This window comes from Dermochelys coriacea, chromosome 1 (assembly GCF_009764565.3).
Source record: "Dermochelys coriacea isolate rDerCor1 chromosome 1, rDerCor1.pri.v4, whole genome shotgun sequence".
In the NCBI taxonomy this organism is placed as follows: domain Eukaryota; kingdom Metazoa; phylum Chordata; order Testudines; family Dermochelyidae; genus Dermochelys; species Dermochelys coriacea.
Window position 1 is genome coordinate 229,232,166 of NC_050068.2, and position 19,159 is coordinate 229,251,324.

The 19,159-nt window shown below is 43.5% G+C and overlaps 1 protein-coding gene across 6 annotated transcripts in view; it reads right to left on the reverse strand.

Annotated features, from left to right (window-relative positions):
* The window catches only part of PARVB (parvin beta), a 104,973-nt gene that overhangs the window by 67,586 nt on the left and 18,228 nt on the right, over positions 1-19,159 (reverse strand). Inside the window, exons 1-2 of one of the 6 annotated variants that reach the window (XM_043515593.1) lie at positions 16,659-16,743; positions 4,837-5,185 (exon numbers count right to left, since the gene is read on the reverse strand). The exons of 2 other annotated variants lie outside the window; for them this stretch is intronic. Coding sequence is in view for 1 of the 4 variants with exons in the window: in XM_043515587.1 (XP_043371522.1) it covers position 16,659 (1 nt within the window). In the remaining 3 variants the exon portion in view is untranslated. Of the gene's footprint in view, positions 1-72; positions 563-4,836; positions 5,186-16,658; positions 16,804-19,159 lie in introns of those variants that run through there. 3 more of the 6 variants (XM_043515587.1, XM_043515600.1, XM_043515601.1) reach the window with 3 other exon arrangements.

The following is a 19,159-nucleotide window of genomic DNA, read 5'->3' on the forward strand; positions in this document are numbered from 1 at the left end:
GTATGGGCTAGGGGATCAAGCATAAGACTGGAATCTTTGAACTCAAGCTGTAAACCCAAAGCTGCCACTGACCTCTCCGTAGGATCTTGAGGAAGTCGCCCAACTAGTCTGAGTCTCCATTCAGCCATCTCTAAAGTGGATCTTTAGAGCAAGATTCCAGGATTGTCACTCTGTATGCCCCTCTGAAGCCTAGAATGTCTGTTGAATCAGGGGGAAGCGATGGAAACAGCAGCAAGCATGGCTGAAAGTTATTTTTGCCCAGAATACTACTGGGTTCACTTATGCCGGCATTCACGGTCTGTTACCATCCAGTTTTTAAGTTCTCAGCCATTTTGACTTTATGAATTACACCCATGTGACAGTAAGGCATGTATCTATGATACTCCAAGAGTCCTACTCCACTGCAATATCCACAATAACTCAACTAATCATCACTCTTTCTTTACAGATAATTTTCGTTCAACAATAATTTCATTGGTTGTATGAGGGAGACTGAAGAGATGGTGGATTACTTGGCGCAGCTGTCAGAGTTCCTCAAAACCACCCACACAACATCACAATCAGCACATACAATAACCCAAACATACATAACCCCTCATGGCAGCACCACCACCACCCCCATCCCATTCAGAACTCACACAAATCAACACGTCTCCCCACACAATCCTCCTACAAACAAATCAACACAACTGACACACGTAATAACCCCAAACATCTCTCTGAAGCCTAGAATGTCTGCTGAGTCAGTATGAACGGACAGAAACGGCTACAGGCATGGCTGAGAGCCCTTTTTGTTTAGCATATCACCAGGTTCAATCAGCGCTGGAATGTTCAGTCATTTACAGCTTTTTTAGTTTTTTAAAAATGCACAACTTTACAAATTATGCTGCTGCAGCAGCATGGCCTTTCAGCTACTAATATTAACACACCTAACTCTCACCAATGTTGGATGGAATAACAGTGCTTGTGCACAGCTAGAAAAAAAGCAAAAAAGATTGTATATGCTATTAGTACCATCACACGTTATTAACAGATATGCACTTCAAAGCTCCTATGGATAACAAAATCAACCATGTATTTTAAGTTAAAGGAACAGATAGGTTTGAAATAAGACAGAAGCACTGTACAAAGAAACTATGTAGGCTACTGTAATCCACAGCAGCTCAGTGTGGTGCTCTGCTGATCTCTATATGTGGCTGGGCCACATATAGAGATTGATGAGCCTGCTACAGCCTGGGCTAACAGCTGGATTATTTTAGCTCAAGAAGAGGAGGTTCATGCTACTAGATCCAGAAGCACCATGTTCAATCTCTGCTGACAACAACCCATTTCAGGGCCTGCTGCTACACGGTAGTTAGGGATGGATAAAGTCCAGGAAAAAATAAAAACCCAAGATCAATCTTCACCCCCCCAGGTTGAAGCTTGGATAACTTTTGCTGCTGCTGCCATTTTCAGTTTCACATCCTTCTGCACTGCATGGTCACAGTGAGGAGTGAAAGTGGAAATGCCAAAATATCATGAGAAAGCAGCTCTTGCAGTATTTCAGACCCATCTGAAGGGAGCAGTAGAATTAAGGTAGAATCCTTAGGATCTGGTCTCCCTAGGCTATCACGCTTTGAAGGAAGATCAAGAACTCAGGAGTGGAAAAAAGAATATCATCAAGAGCAGTGGGAGTCAGCAAGGGACTATGGGATAGGGGAGAGACAGGACTACGTAAGGGGGAAAATCTCAAAATTATGGTGGATCCTGGTCCTATTTATCCTTAATCTGCTTTTACCATGAAATGCTAGAAATCTCCTTTTCTCATGAGAATAACAGACCAAGAAAAAGTTAGGATACATTAGGGTGGTAGATAAGCTGCCACATTTATGGATGCTTCTCCCAACCTTTTTAGGTTTGCCTATTGTAACCCACACACCTCCTGGGGGTAGTGTTCTGTCCATCTAGTGGCACTGAGACCACTTAGAGAGAGATTAATGAGTTGACTCTACAGCCTTAACTAACAGCCATATGGCTTTTGGCTCATGCATATAGCTCCAGAGGTCCCAGGTTCAATCCCACCTGCCAATGACCGGTGGTCTGTCGATGTTACAAGTGGAGGCTCGTCCGGAATTTCAGCTGGGAAGTCTCTGAAGCTCGGGGTGCACTTCCTCAGCTCGGGTAAGTATGTAACCCATACATCTTCTGGGTGTGGTGTTCTGTCCCACTGAGTGGCAACGAGACCACTGAGAGAGAGATTAATGAGTCTGCTCTACAGCCTTAGTTAAGGGCCATATGACTTTTAGCTCATGCAGTAGAGGCTCGTGCATTAAGCTCCAGAAATCCCACGTTTGATTCCACCTGGTGACGACCGAGGTCTGTCAGCGTTACACTATCACCAGCTTCACATAGCATTGGCCACTGAGGAAGGGTGTGGTGGACAGGGATACAAAGACCTAGGTTTCAAGGCACAGTAAAAGCAGAACTTTAAGTTTGCAGATAACCAGTCCTTCTCCGACCTATCAAAAAAGAGCAACGTTACTCCAGGAGTGACAAGAACGTTTTCATTGTCTGTGCAGAAGACTACACAGGAAGCCAAAGTCCTTGAGGCTCTTTTGGGGCAAAGCAAGGATTTCCATATAAACTGGGAAATAACCACAAGCTCAACAGAGCAGTCCTTTTCTGGGGAAAAAGGCAATCTAAACCCCACCGATCTCCCATCAGGAGATCCCTACTCCCCTTTCTTGCAGTGAAATCAACCCATATACTCTAGCCATTTATACATACACACATATATATACATACATACACACACACACACACACACACACACACACACATATATATATATATATATATATATATATATATATATATATATATATATATATACACACACACACACACACACACACACACACACATATTACACACGTCATAAAGTCCCATGTCACCAGTCTCCACCTCCCCACCATACAGAAAGAGGATAACAGAGAATTAGAATGCTTGGGACACACACATGATAATCTCCATGCAACATTTCACTGGCAGCCAAAGAGAAGGCACTTAAAACCATTTATCACTTTTCCTAATGAGGATTTCAAGAGGTGAACTAGTTTCTGCTTTCTGGCAGACTATCAAGTAAGTATAAATTTCCTGAATGCCACATGTTGTCCTTATGTCCCCAGAAGCAACAAATGCCAGATTCATACATCTTGAGAGCCTATGGATTAAGATCCATGTTAAAGTGACCTGCTAGAGTTAATATGCAACAAGAGTGTGTCCTGCCAGTAATAAGGTACAGCTCACTTTTGGTATTGTATACTTCTTGCAAAAGGATAGGACAAAACTGCATCCTCTACTATTTATGGAATGTGTTGTATATACTGTAGCTTTTTACCTAAACATAGTTAATTCAAAAAAAGACACTAAGGACATCTGGATTTTATTATTTTTTTTCAAAATTCCTCTAAAAACAAAAAATCAGAGAACTAAAAAGTCACATGCTAAATTGAGTGTCTTTTCATAGCATGGCATCCTCTCTATGTGCCCACTAAGGGCTCAATCCTGCAAACCCTTACTCCCTCAAATAGTCCTTACACTGAGAAGTCAATGGAAATAAGTTGGAATACTCACAAATAAGGTTTTGCAGATCTGGAACATGGAGATTTTCAAAGCTTCCCAAGAGATTTGGATACCCAAATCCCATTCAACCAAGTTGCCTTTGAAAATCCCAGTCTAAATTATTAACTCTTCATGGCAGAAGTTTTATCTTCATTATTAGTAGTGTTTACATCATTACTGTAGCACCAAAAATATTCCATCAGGACCAGTGCCTCCCTGCCCTGAGTGTTAAGGAAAGATAGATGATGAGACAGCCATTGCCCTGGAGAGCACATTTATTTTGAAGTACCTCACACCCTCTGTGCGCTAAATAAATACACAAGATGCTTTCAGAAAACTACATTTAAACAAGGTATTCTTTTGAATAGGCTTGGAAGGATTACATTTTTAATCAGTAAATGTCAGCAAATGTCGTCTTCACCACACACACACACACACACACACACACACTCTGAGAAAAAGTTATTTCCATCACTAATCATCAACATTTACAAAACAGCGAAGTCAGAAAAATGCTATTTGAGAACTTATTAGGGTTTGATTTAAGGATATTTACTTTGCATGTTTTTGACATCTGATGTTGTATCAGGTTATAAAGCTTAACATTTTGAATCATATCTGCTGCCATTAAATCATTATTGTCATAATTTCCCACAACTATGACAATTTAAATTGAAAAAAATGCTTTAAAATAATCAATCACTATTATCCATCAAAACTGTCCAGAAAAATAAAATTTTGCCAAGCCTACTTTTAAAATGCACCTAAATTGCTTTTATTCCCCAGGAGTTTGATTCAAAAAGGAAGCTCTCTGATCAAAGTAGATAAGGAAGGAGATATTTTTAAAATGCAAAAAATACATTTTGAAATCAGAAGTAAAGTAATTTTAGCAAATAAAATCTCCTTTCTACAACACCACTTCTATGCTAAAGGCTCAAAAACAGATAAAGAAAAAGTTAAAGGTGGAAATAAATACAGTCATGCATTATGCACCCAGCGCCCACCACACATATAGTTGAAGAAACATGTTTGGTCTTGAAATCCAATTTGCTGGGCTGAATTCCACAAGAGCAAAAGGTTCTGTCCTATTTCTGAAGCAAGTAACTAGTCAGAGCAAAGTGCTGCCATTTCAATAAAGCAAATTCTAAAAGACAGTCCCGCAGACAGAGCCTCACTTACAGAAAGCCAGAAGCTCACAGCAAGAACTCTGCTCCACACAGGTAGCTTACAAACCTTAGAGTTTTGTGCATGACAAATCCTTTCGCGTACCTCCTTTTTTGCGTTTTTTACAAAGCAGCCCTGCCATTTTGGCTCCCTACAGTATGAGATGGTCCGGAGCTTACCTCTGCAGTGCAGTATGGGCAGTGCAAACATTAAAGGCAGAGTGGCAGCTGGACAGGGACTGACATGCCTGGCCAGTCAAACTTGGGTTAATTTGGTCATGGTGACTTGGGAGGAGAGAGCAAGGCAGCAGCAGTTATGTGGAAGGGAGAGTGGGGGGGGGGGGGGAATACTTTGCTTCGTAGCATGAAATTCAAGAAGGATGAACTCCCAGTATGAAATTTGCAACATAGGTCACATTCTGTAAAGAGAGACAAAGAAGCCATAAGTTCACTGTGGTCAGCTCGAGGCTACAGCTGACACACAATTTTTAAAGGTAGCACTTGCCCACAAGAAGTCCCCGGTTACAGTCATCTTTGCTCATTAGTCAGGGCACAATCACATTCCCCTACCATTAAGCAATCACAATAGCTTATCAAAGAGAATACTGAAGTGCAGAGAGGAATAAGAGGTTCAAAAGGCACTGACTGATCAATTATGCAGATAGTCAGAGACACCTAATAGCAGGTCTTATTTCATCATCTTCCATTCCCCCGTGTGGCTACGTTTGCTTTGAGGTTTAAGCTTCAGGTTTATCATAATACTCCACATGCCAGAGTTTCTGAAAATAAGAAACTGTCCCATGAAAGCAAATAAAAATGAAGCTGCAAAGTTCAGATCAGGATTATTCACAATTCTAGTGCACATGCCTGTGTGAACATTCATTTGCTGGGGTACTCTCAACATGGTGAACTCTGAAGTGCATTCACGGGGCTTTCTGGTAATAATTCTGCGTCACCGCTTTCCCCGTCACACCAATAGTCTGTTAACGAGATACAGAAATGAAGCAGGAAGGGAAAAATAACTTACAACACACACACAAAAGAGACCAAGACAACTCACAAATACATAATGGAGACAGCAACAAAAACAAATTATTCAAGATTGAAAAATGTACTCATGTCTGAGAAGAACCCAACAGATGTTTTAATAAAGGCTCACAAAAGTTATGCAAAAAAATTCAGTCTGAGACAAGTTCCACACATCTCCAGATAACAGAGGCTATCTCCACACTGAAAAGGGCTTGCCAGAGTAGCTACTATATACCAATAGAGCTATACCAGCAAACCCCCCTAGAGGAAAAGCACCTAATACAGGCAAAAAAGGGGTTGCCTTTTAACAAGTATAGCTTACACCACCTCCTCAAATGGAATAAGCTCTATTGGCAAAGGCATTTTTTTTGGCAGTAAAACTGCATCTACACTACACTAGGATTTTTGTTGGCCTAGCTAAGTGATTTTTCCCCCCCACACTCCTACCAGACTCAGCTATGCCGGTAAAACATTATAGTGTAGACCAGCCCTCAGTCAGAAGGGGGGAAAGCTAATTTGCTTCTTCTAAGGGCATGGCGACACTTGCACATGTAGAGCGCTGAGAGTTAAACCAGCCCTCAGAGAGCGCAGTAGGGAAAGTGCTGCCGTGTGTGCACACTGATAGCTGCAAGTGCACTGGCATGGCCACCTTTGCGGCATTTGCAGAGGCATTGGGAGCAGTACATTATGGGCAGCTATCCCACAGAGCACCTCTTCCCATTCTGGCGCTGTGGCTTGTGGGAAGGGGGTGCGGGGCATTCTGGGTCCTGTCCCAAAGCCCCATGATGCATCACTTCGCATCCCAGCAATCCCTGTGGTTCCATCCACATTTGGCACCATCTTTCAATGGTTTTTGTACTGCGCTATCTGTCTTCCCTTTCGGTCTGCCGGAATGGAGCCCGAAGTGCTGAGGAATATGCAGACTCGCCAGCACGTCACGTTTAGCAATCGAGTTACTCCTTAAGCTACAAACTTACATCGAGGAGTCTGACGACAATGTAGACTCGCATAACGCATACGACACGAGATTGCTTCTGGCATTCACAGACGTGCTCACCACCGTGGAATGCCGCTTTTGGGCTCGGGAAACAAGCACTGAGTGGTGGGATCACATACTCATGCATGGCTGGGATGACGAGCAGTGGCTGCAGAACTTTTGGATGAGAAAAGCCATATTCAGGGGACTGTGTGAAGAGCTTGCCACAGCCCTGCAGCTCAGGGACGAGACTGAACTACCCTGACGGTGGAGAAGCAAGTGGCTATTGCAGTCTGGAAGCTGGCAACTCTAGACAGCTACCAATCAGTCGCTAACCAGTTTGGAGTGGGAAAGTCAACTGTTGGAATCGTGTTGATAAAAGTTTGCAGGGCCATTAATCGCATCCTGCTCAGAAAAACAGTGACTCTGGGTAATGTGCATGACATTGTGACTGGCTTTGCACAAATGGGTTTCCCTAACTGCGGAGGGGCGATAGATGGGACGTATACTCCAATTCTGGCACCAGCCCACCTAGCCTCCAAGTATGTTAATCAGAAGGGGTATTTCTCTATGGTTCTCCAGGCGCTTGTGGATCACGGTGGATGTTTCATTGACATTAACGCAGGCTGGCCTGGAAAGGTGCATGATGGTTTGAGCATTGGCCTGCTAAACCCAGGCTTGTGAGTTCAATCCTTGAGAGGACCATCTAGGGATCTGGGGCAAAAATTGGGGATTGGTCCTGCTTTGAGCAGGGGTTTGGATTAGATGATCTCCTGAGGTCCCTTCCAATCCTGATATTCTATGATTCTATGATGCATGCATCTTTTGGAACACAAGCCTGTTTAGGAAGCTGCAAGCCGGGACTTTCTTCTCAGACCAGAAGATCACTGTAGGGGAAGTTGAAATGCCCATTGTGATCCTTGGAGACCCTGCTTACTCTTTAATGCCATGGCTCATGAAAACCTACACAGGGAACCTTGACAGCAGCAAGGAGCGGTTCAATAACTGGCTGAGATGGTGCAGAATGATTGTGGAGTGTGCTTTTGGATGTTTAAAGGGCCATAGCGCAGTCTATATGGGAAGCTGGACCTGGCCAACAACAACATCCCCACGGTTATATCTTGTGCTGTACCAATATTTGTGACGGGAAGGGTGAAAGATTCACTCAGGCATGGACCTTGGAGGTTCAACACCTGGAGGCTGAATTTGAACAGCCAGAGAGCAGGGCTATTAGAGAGGCCCAGCACAGAGCTGCAAGGATTAGGGATGCCTTGAGGGAGCAATTTGAGACTGAAAGCCACCAGTAATGTTCGGTGCCCTGCACGGGAGCGAAGTGCAGCGATTCCAATGTTAGTAGGAATCTGTCTTTGCTATGTATGATACACTGACTTGCAGTGCTTGTTTCTTTCCTGGGCTAAGGCATCTTCTACTTTATGCAATAATAAAGAATGTTTTCAAAGCCAAAAAATCCATTTATTGAAAAGAAACACAACTGTTTGGGAAACAGAAAGGGCAAGGGGGTGGGGTGGAGAACAGTACAATCACAGATTTGCGTATGTCCTGTTGTTATACTCAGCCTTCCCATCTGGAGTGCTGTGCAATGAGCGCTGCACTTCTGGCTGGCTAACATGCATGGTGATGGGGGTTGAGTGCAGCAGGTAAAGGCTGTAGTTTGAAGGGCTGGGTGGTGAAGATACAGATGTTGGAGGCAGCTCCTGGCAGTAAGAACCCGAATGTTGGGGGAGGTGGGTTGGAGGTAACATGGGGGCACAAGATAAAGAGTTTTGGGACAAGGGCTGCAGGGGGGCGGGGCGCGGAAGTGCTCTGCCTGCATTTCTACGAGCGCCTGTATCGAGTCCACTTGACGCTACATAATGCTTAGCAGACGCTCAGTGCTTTGGTGCCGGCGATCCGCATTCTGCTGGAGGACCCTCCTTTCACTCTCCTGCCACTCCTGCAATTTTTGATTTTCATTAAGGGACTGCTGCATGACTTCATGCAGCATGTCCTCTTTGCTTCTACATGGCCCCTTCTGAATTCTTAGGAGTCTTTTGGCCTGTGATAACATGGACGGCTGAGATCTTAATGTTGCATCTGTAAAGGCAAAATGCAACACTTAACAGAGGCAGCATTGTTCACACCAGACAGATCAATGATTTGACTGTACTTAAAGTAGACAAGCACAGTCTACACAATAGCAGAAATTGCCCGTCCCAAAGTAAGTGCACATAACCCACAGGAGCCCCAAAATGGTGAGTAAGCACAGGGGCAAGGGGTACTGATTGTTTCACGGCTGTACTGTCCTCTGGGTTTCTGTGCCTTGGGGAGCACTAACAGCTGCAGGGGGCCCCTATACTGAACACTGTCCCCACATTTTCCACAGGAGTTCGTCCTGCAAGATCTCTCGCTGCTGAGGGTGACCTAGGAAGCAAGGGAGGGTCTTCTACTACAATGCAGCTTCCGCCCCAGCCCATATGCAACTTGCCTATGTGCAGCAATGGTCCCCCCACCCCTCATGGCACAGTGGCATGGACATGTTAGCCTTACGGGACTAGCAGTACCGTAGCTCTCCCAAGGAACCTGCGCAAGCACATTGCCCAGCTTCTGCATGAGACCTTTGAAGAGATCACTGAGGCCAACGACCCACCCTATTCCGCATTTAGACATGCATGCAGCCCTAACCCTCCTCGCCCCAAGAGCCTACACTGTACAACTTCCTTCCCAAAATAAAAGCGGCTTACCAGGAACCTCCTCTAGTGTTTGTCCTTCCCCAAGCACCGGCCACCACAACTGGCTACCTTCCTCCTGGCTTGAAAACAGCTCTGGCTCCATGCATCTCGGAATGCCGGCCTGTCTCCTCTCCTCCGCAGCAACTTCGCTCCCGCTTTCCTCCTCCTCCTTCTGCCTTGTTGAACTGGGCTCTGGAGTGTCCATGGTGGTACTCGGAGTGGAGGTGGGGTTGCCCACAAGTATCGGGTCCAGCTCTTTGTAGAAGTGGCAGGTCAGAGGGGCAGCACTGGAGCAGCTGTTTGCCGCATGGGCTTTGCAGTAGGCATTCCGCAGCTCCTTCACTTTAACCCTGCACTGCAGTGCGTCCCGGTCATGGCCCCTTTCCAGCATGTCCCTTGATATTTGCCCGAAGGTATCGTAATTCCTATGGCTGGAGCGCAGCTGGGACTGGACCGCTTCCTCCCCCCCCCCAAACACTGATGGGACACTTTTGGAGGCTGATCAGAGCGCACTAACAGACCAGGCCATCCACACTGATGCCACAGCACTCCAGCTGGGGTGCATCAAGCGTTATGCTTCTCATCGAGGTGGAGTACCAGGAGCGCTCCAGATGCGGAGTCCAGGCACTCTACGTGCCTTGCCAGTGTGGACATGTCATGAGTTAGGGCACCAGGGGCTGCTTTAATGCGCTGTAACTCACAACTGTAGTCATGGCCTGAGTCACAAGGATTGGTCTCACTCCTGATTCACATCTGGTCTGTAGTAATGTGAGGGACTCTGCTAAACAGTTATAGCCCCAGAGTCTAATTTTCAAAAGCCTGTGACTTAGAAGCCTAGGGCCTGGTCTAGAAAAGTTATACAAGTATAACTTTGCGGATTAGGTGCGAGAATTTTTATTGATATAATTATACTGACATAAGCCCTGGTTCAGACTGGTATAATTGTGCCTTATACTGGGGGGGGGGGCACCACGGGGAGGTTGGTGCTCTAACTCTATTAGTTATGTGATTTAGGAGCCTACATTCCACTGACAGTCAATGGGACCTAGGTGCCTAAGAATTCTACCTTAAGTCTCATTGAAAGTCAGTGGGGGTGCAGACTCCTAAATGCCTACCTCATTTTGAAAACAGGACGTAGGCACTTTTGAAAAACGTAATTCCATTTTTGCAATCAGATCCTTGTGGGCAGACCTACTGGGGTTCCCCATGGGCATGGGGTCTAGGGTTGCCAACCCTACAGGATTGGCCTGAAGTCTCCTGGAATTGACATCGATCTCCCAGTGACTACTGAAAGCAATCCGGGAGATTTTAATAGGCTATTTTAAGAAAATGGCATACGTCATGTGGGGGGGTGGAGAAAATAGGAGGAATCTCCCGGAATAGCTTCAGTCAGAGTTGGCAACCCTAATGGGGTCCGATCTGTGTGGATCCAGTTGCAGGATCGGGGCTTATGCTTGTTCCAGTGTCTGGCCATTAGTTAGCCAAAACACACACACACACACACACACACACACACACACTTCCACTTCTTTGGGAAAAAACATTTTGCAGTATTGCCAACCCCCAAACATACAAAAATCATGATCTAGGCCTCACCCCAAAATAATGAGATTTTAATAAATCCAGAGTTCATTGCCTTCTCACTTCTGTATCTTTTTGCTACACTCCAATCATGTTTTCAGGCTCTTCTCTGCAACCGGAGAACAAAAAAGGTTTTTTGTAAAATAATGAAATAAATAATTAGCAAAAGAAATGAAAGCTAAGATTTTCCTGTAATCCCCTGAAGAACAATGTGAGTGGGGGAAAGGTCATGAGGCTTGCGATAAATCACCTGAGTTGACAACAATGAGATACCTCAAATTGTTTAGCTCTAGGATCCCTATTTTAGCCCAATACCCAGTAATATAGCAAGTTAGGTGCTCAATACAACACAGCAAAAAAAAAAAAAAAAAAAAAAAAAAGGAAATCAAAGATAGCAGAAAAGCAACAGTGAGAAGTCTTCAACGCCAGTTATGTGTTTTAGGACTCACCGAGACGTACACCTGTTCCATTCTGAAATTATGAACTGAGCTTTAAAGATCAGTGCCCTGAAGTGGACTACACTCTCATGCTGTTGTCATGGGCATTCAGTCAGCAGCAACACCCTCCCCTCCTTTCTTTGGCATGTACTGTGCCTCTTCTCAGACACCACAAGTCATGAGACAAGGAAAATTAAACAGCACAGCCTGGGATTTGAAAAGGGAAATAGGAGACACGTATATCAGCCTCCCATGATACACGTCCTGTGAGATTTCCATGGAAAGCGCAGAGGCGGTCGTTCAAAACCCAGGACATCATCCTTGTAAATCAAATAGTGGTTTACAGAATCCCCTTTACTTGTGCATTGCCTAACCAGAGCCCAATCCTCCCTCCCACAACTGACACGGACTTGTGCCTTACCTCCCCAGTAGTTCCACTGAAATCAGAGTGAGGCACAACTATCTCAATGCAAGTAAGAGTGGCAGAATTTAGCCCTTACATTTTAATCTCTTCACAGCAGGAACCTCACTTCTATCATTGCCTCAGGCATGCACTTCAGTGGCACTAGTGAAATAGTAAAAAACAAAGAATCATCAAGTGGCCAGTGGGTTTGTCAGACACCATAGAAGCTGCCCTAAATCATCCAGGCAACAGAGCATTCTCTGGCCTATGGGATTCCCACAACGGCACAAGACCATAAACCATCCCTCTTTCAATACCAATGAAGGAGCCATGGCTAGGGTATCCATAGGCTCTAACAAGCCTCAGATGCCATAACAGGCCCTGGTGATCATTGGCAGCCAACACTATTTAGTTGTGCTGACTGACCTGGCCTTATCAACTTAAACTAATATACTGCCTGGACCGTATATCCACGTCATGCTGTACAGTTTATACCCACAATCGTAAGTTGTGCTGTTAAAGGCACTTTGGTTCCAAATAACTGGCTGCTTTGGTGCATGGGAATGCAGACAACTGCACACAATGAAAGGGACCAGTAGCAACAAAGTGAAAGCTCAAATGAGATTTTCAAGCATTTCTCAAGAGGCATGAAAGTGAATTTTAAACTCAGCTTGAACCCAGACAAAACAAACAAAAAGGAATTCCAATTAGGCAAATTCCACTACCCATAAAGGTAAGAACAATTTGATTTCAACACGAGGTACTTGGTTATCCGCAGCCTCTATAACATCAGCATAATTAACACTGTGTTAGTGTTTTAGGATACAATGCAGGCCATCTTTAACTCACCACCATTAACGTTCTTGTTATAAAGGGCAATCACTAACTCTCAACTCTTAAAAAACAAAATAGAGTGATAACCAATTAATTTTAACTACAGTTATTTCTGACCCAAGGATTGATCCTCACCCAATAGAAAAGCAACAGCTGTCACAATGCTAATCATGGCACTTTGGACACAGCACTTTCCACTTAGTTCATATGTTTGGTTAATTTCATCCTCTATTTCACTTGTTCAAAATTTCCAAATTGTGCTTGTAAAAAAGTAGCAACTGACAGCTTTTAGGGAAAAAATTGGTCTTGTAGTTAAACCACAGGTCTGGAAACCAGGAGATCCCGTGGGGTCCTATGCCTGGCTACATCACATACAAATTAACTGAGCACATCACTTCACCTCTCTGCCTCAAAGAGGTTGCAAATGTGATACCTATGTACACATGCTAACACCGTGTGGCTCATTGACAAGCCTACTACTGCATTACTGATGTGTTAATGTTTGCAAAATCTGATGAGATCTTTGGATAAAAAGCGAGAGAGCAGTGCAAAATATTCATTAGTTAGGGATGCAAAAGTAGCAACAATGCTGGGCAGTTACTTCAATCAAAGTGATAGGAACTGACCTGATCACATTCATAGGAAGGCAAAGTGTTAGAAATTACATTCAAAACAGAAGTACTGTAATAAAAGGAAATGACTAGTAAGCCTGAATAGGCAGACAATACACACGCTCACAATAGCCAGATAAGCCGACAGACTCACAGTGCCATTTAGACACAGGGAGGTCAGAAAGAAGGCAAGTGCAAAACAACTGCTTTTGAGAAAGAGAGCTTTGATCACACTTCTTTTTTTAGCTCAGAGAAGTGGGTCACATAGGCTTCTACAGGCTTGTGTTAAATTGACAGTGAAAGTCGCATCAGAGACTGGCAGGCAGTGAACAAAAGGTCTCCCTTATTTCCCCCTAAAAGGTTTAAAAAAAAACAAAAAAAACCAACCCACTCACATCAGATAGAAGCCGTACATTCTGGATTAGGATTGGCTGAAAATTTTCCATCAAAACAGTCTTTCAGTGGAAAATTATGTTTGACAAAACAAAATTTTCCACAAAAAGTGTCTGCTTTCCACAGAAGATTTCAATTTTTCACCAAAATATTTTGACCCCGTCAAAATCTTCTGGTTTTTGAGTTTTCAGCAAAAAAAAACAGAACATTTCCATGGAAAAATTTAAGAAAAAATCTTTTTTTTCTCCTATTGTTGTTGAAAACTGCCATAGAAAAAAAAATAATTCAGACTAGCTGTATTCAGGGTGTAATGCTATAACATTCAGTATGATTGTGATGTGACAGAGCCCCAAAGGATACATCTACACAACAATAAATCACCTGTGGCTTACCCATGTCAGCTGACTCAGACTGCGGAGCTATACAGCTGCATCGTACCCATTTGGGCTTGGACTGGAGCACGAGCTCTGGGACCACCCCAGAGCCCACTTATGATGGGAGATGGAAGAACCATGCACTGTTTGGGGTCTGCATATGCTTTTCCTTTGCAATGTAGTTATGCAGCTGTTTCTTTTCTATAGTTAAAATGCTCACTGACCCACTGTGTCAAAGAAACAGGACCTTAAGACAGATGAATGAAGTCTCAAAATTGATTTCTATGTTTAGCCCATAAACAAATATCTCCATACCCTTAAATAAAAGCATGTGTCCAGCTCTTTTCTCTGACAGAATCCGCTTTTAAGGATTCAGCAGTTATGAATCTTTTTAAATATAACAAAAAGATATTAAACTTGTTACCTGAACTACGCAGAATGGGACGAGGACAACTGGGAAAATATTGCTGAAATGAACACTGTTCTGGTCCTTATGTAGCTATGGGGCTTAATGAGGATCAGCATGTGGATAACAATTAGAGAAAGAAAATGTGTGCCTATTTAAATACAAAAAGAAAAGGAGTACTTGTGGCACCTTAGAGACTAACAAATTTATTAGAGCATAAGCTTTCGTGAGCTGCAACTCACTTCATCGGAAGCTTATGCTCTAATAAATTTGTTAGTCTCTAAGGTGCCACAAGTACTCCTTTTCTTTTTGCGAATACAGACTAACACGGCTGCTACTCTGAAACCTATTTAAATACAGGGGCTCAAATTCCATGTTACAGGCTCTACTGGGCCATTGATCACTATTTTTTTGTTTTGTTTTGTTTTGTGTGTGTCAGCGATCATTTTGACTATAGAAAAGAAACAGCCGCTGACCTACATTGCAAAAGAAAAGCATACATAGGTCCCTAACAGTGAATGGTTCTTCCCTAACTCAAGAAGAGAGAGAAACAAGAGTTCCCCTCATTTAGATAAAGTCATTACAGATCAACAATCCCAGCTCCTTCATTTATAATATATTTAACTCTCCCCGTACATCATGGCAGTTTGCCTGGGATGCTTTGTTACTGTCACAATTAAGTCACCTGCATGGCATTGATCTTTTTTGTTCTTCTGCACTTTGGAACAGAAAGTTATTCAACTCAAGCTTGACAAAGGAACAAGAGAACATGGGTCAGGAATGTCCTACTAACATCCTATATTAATTGTTCTGTGACGTAGAACCTCCTTTGTTTCCTGCTTCTTATCTCTACCTCTTCCCCAGTTTTGAATGTATGCCACCTAGAGAAGAGGTAATTACTTAAGGACAACTGATAACTAGCCATCTTCTCCACTAGCTTATTCACTGCTACCTTGTAAGTGGGAAACTCTCCCAAGCAAATTAATTTACTACAGAAGTAAATGTCATCCTTTAGTATCCCTGCACTGGCCTTGGGCAACATCAATACTCCCTTTGGAGATACTTGTTCTTCACCCCTCCTCCCCCACCCTCCAACCCCCAGCACCGCCTTGCTATATAGTTAATAAAGAAGTTATTTTAAATTTCGTATAGCAAATTCTATATAAAGCATTGCATATTACTATGTAGTCCACACTACTACTACTTTGGACTTCTACACCAAAGAAAAGTTCAAAGAGATTTAGCAGAAATGAATTAATCTTCACAGACATTTTTATTATTGTATTATCATCTCCATTTTTAAAAAGATAATAGACACACAGAGTCTGAGGGCAAAGTTTGGGAACCCAAATTAGGCAACTAACTAAGGGGCTAGTTTTCAGATGTGCTGACACCCCCCAATTCCCATTGAGCAATGAGTGCTGAGCATCTCTAAAAATTAGGCCACTAACATGAACACCCAAGTTTCTAAGTTTTGGACAAAGTGACTAGTGAAGGACAAATCAGCCAGTTAACCAGCAGAGCCAGGAACGTACCTGAAAAGTCCCAACACAGTCCATTCATTTTAATCTCTGATCACACAGCATTGTCCCCTCTCCCCAAAAAACAACAAAAATTACTTGCTAACTTCTGTACGCTTTAAATCTGGCCCCAAATAAGGGCTCAATGTTGCAAACACTACCATTTGTCACCACTAGCGATTCCCACTGAAATTAATGTGATTCCACAAGGTAGTAAACATTACAATGAATGATATTTGCAGAAACAGACTTGAGGATAGGGTGAACAGATGCCCCAATTTTATAGGGACAATCCCAATTTTGGGGTCTTTTTCTTATATAGGCTCCTATTACCCCTCACCCCATGTCCCAATTTTTCAAATTTGCTGTCTAGTCACTCTACTCGAAGATAAACATTTCCGCAGCCTTCTCAGTTGGATACGGATCATCAGGAGTAGTTTTACATGCTTCAGCTTATTGCTTTTCTTCTCTTATTTGTTCTAATTGATATAAAGTGTTATGCAGAATTTTACATCAAGCATACATATATGTACACATTTGCACACGTCAAATATTTTTTTCTGAATATGTCAAGAGAAATAAAAGGCAACAGGACTCACTGATGAAAGCAATGACAGCAGATAAACACCGTAGTAGCAAGAAAATGGCACTCTCCAATCCAGCCTGCGATATGGAAGTCAAGAAAGAAGCCGTTGGCTATACATGAATTCGCATCTACAGCTATGACTCACAATTTAAGGAAAGGAACTCTCTTTGGTGCAGAAAAGTGACTGCAGGAAAAGTACACGAAGATAACAGATGCTGCAAACCACAAATATAAGTTCTCTCTGAACTGTTACTAACAGCTCTAGATGCACAAACATCAACAAAAAAGAAAAGGGAGTCCTGCTTTGGGGTTTTGCTAAAAAACAAAACAAACCAACCTTGCAATTCAGATATTTAACTCAACAAATTTTATTTATAGTAAATGTATAGTAAATACTGGGTCTGAATCCAGTACAATGTAAATAGGGTCCAGCCTAGGGATGGGCAGACTATTTCACAAGGTTGGAAACCACACCTACACCTAGAAACTCAACCAAAGCTTTCAAAGTGTTTAGCACCTCTTCCTATCCCGAAGCAGCAAAACAGCAGCAGCCAGAGTCTACCACTCACAGCCATGCCAGCTAGTGCCTTCACTCTGAACACATTCAGTGATTTCAGCAGAGCTACTTGCATGGTAGGATATTACTCCACGTATAGTAGAATCTGACCTTTTAAGGAGTTTTTCTAATGGTTTCCAGATCTGCCATATTCAGGAAATTATTATTATTTGTATGGCAAGAGCCTCTGGGGTCCCACCAAGATCAGGGCCCCATTATGCTGGCTGCTAGACAAACACAGAGTAAGAAATAGTTCATGCCCCCAAAGAGTTTACAATCCAAGTAGTCAAATCAGACAGAAGCTGGGAGTTAGAAAGGATTTGTATTCCCATTTTACAGATGGGAACTGAAGCACAGAGAGACTCAGTGACCTGCCTGAGATCGCATGGAAATTTTGTCGCAGAGCCCAAACTGGACTCAGGTCTTTGAGTCCTAATTCAGTCCAGCATTCCAACCAGATGACTATTCTTGGAATTTCAGGAGAAATCTCAACCATGAGAAATATCAGCCCAAGTACCAACCAAAAGAGGCTCCGAGTTTTGTGAAGGGATCCAAATGTTTGGATTATAGATTTGGGTGAGCATCCAAGAGTTCAAATATTTCACTGAACAGGAGATGCAGAGTGTTGGAGATGAGGCTAGAAATTCCTCATGGTCTGTCAGTCTAGCCTGTTGCATTCCCTTTTTATTCTAAGGAAACACATCAGTGGCATCAGGCACCAGCCTACCTCATAGGTTGCATAAGGCAAGACATTATTTTGTGCCATGAGGAGCAGCAGCAGCATAGTCTTGGCAGGCAGATGTTCAGTGGGTTTGGGCATTTTGAAGAGGAAGTGAGCCCTTCAAATCCAACCGTTGGCCAATCTAAATTTCTTTTTAAAGCTACAAAGCCTGACCCTGACTCAGGCTCGCGGGGAAAAGAGGGCAGAAGAGCTACCCAATGAGATACACACCTTCCTTCACTAAGCCGGTGGCCTCAAAGCCAGGAAAGAGAAGCGGCTTTGCTATTATTTCCTGTTTGTAATGTAGTAGTGTGCAAGCACTCCAAACAGGAATCGCGGCCCCATTGCTCTAGGCACCGCACAAAGATCCCTCGCAAAGGCAACCCTGCCCCAGAAAGCTCACACAGTATAAGAATAGCTTCCTTGAAGCACACTTGCATAGATCCAGCAGCCAAGAATCATCACAGAGGGGTTGCTGTAGGTTAGCATGGGAATCTTTCCTTCTCCACATCCTGCTCTGGCCATTCAGAGGGCAGAAGCCTGATTACTTGGGCTCTGTTCTCCAGTGAGAACTCCTCCTTCACTCCCAATGTCAATTTACAGTCATGTTACTACCCACGGTGTGACATGCCAAAATACCCAGCATCCTTGGAACAACAGTCTGTGTCGCTTATGCAGTCCTGACCATTACAAAAGTGAAATTTCCCAATCAGGACAGATTCTTGTTTTCTGTATTTTCACTTTCTTGAGAAAACTCTCCACTGTACCACGCTGCTCCCCACAGCTGGATTTGCTCTCAAGCAAAATCCCCTAGTGCAATGAAACTCCTTTCACTGTGACCTAGGAAGTCCCATATTGTTTTCAGGCACTTCAGTGGGTATGTAAATTGCAATTCTGATTGGCTTCAATATGACAGGGCTCCATGATGGGGTGTGAATAGGGTGACCAGACAGCAAATGTGAAAAATCGGGACAGAGGGTGGGAAGTAATAGGAGTCTATATAAGAAAAAGACCCAAAAATTGGGACTATCCCTATAAAATTGGGACATGTGGTCACCCGAGGTATGAATAGCCTTACCAGGGAATCAACAGTGACATAGATCCCTAAGGGGTTGGACTCGGCATAGCTTAAAGATATAGTGCAAGCCACTCCTTCCGTACCCAACATCCTGGTGAGGTAGTGTCACTGTAGCAGATCTCTGGAGCATGAGCAGGAAGGGAGGCAAACGGTGATCCC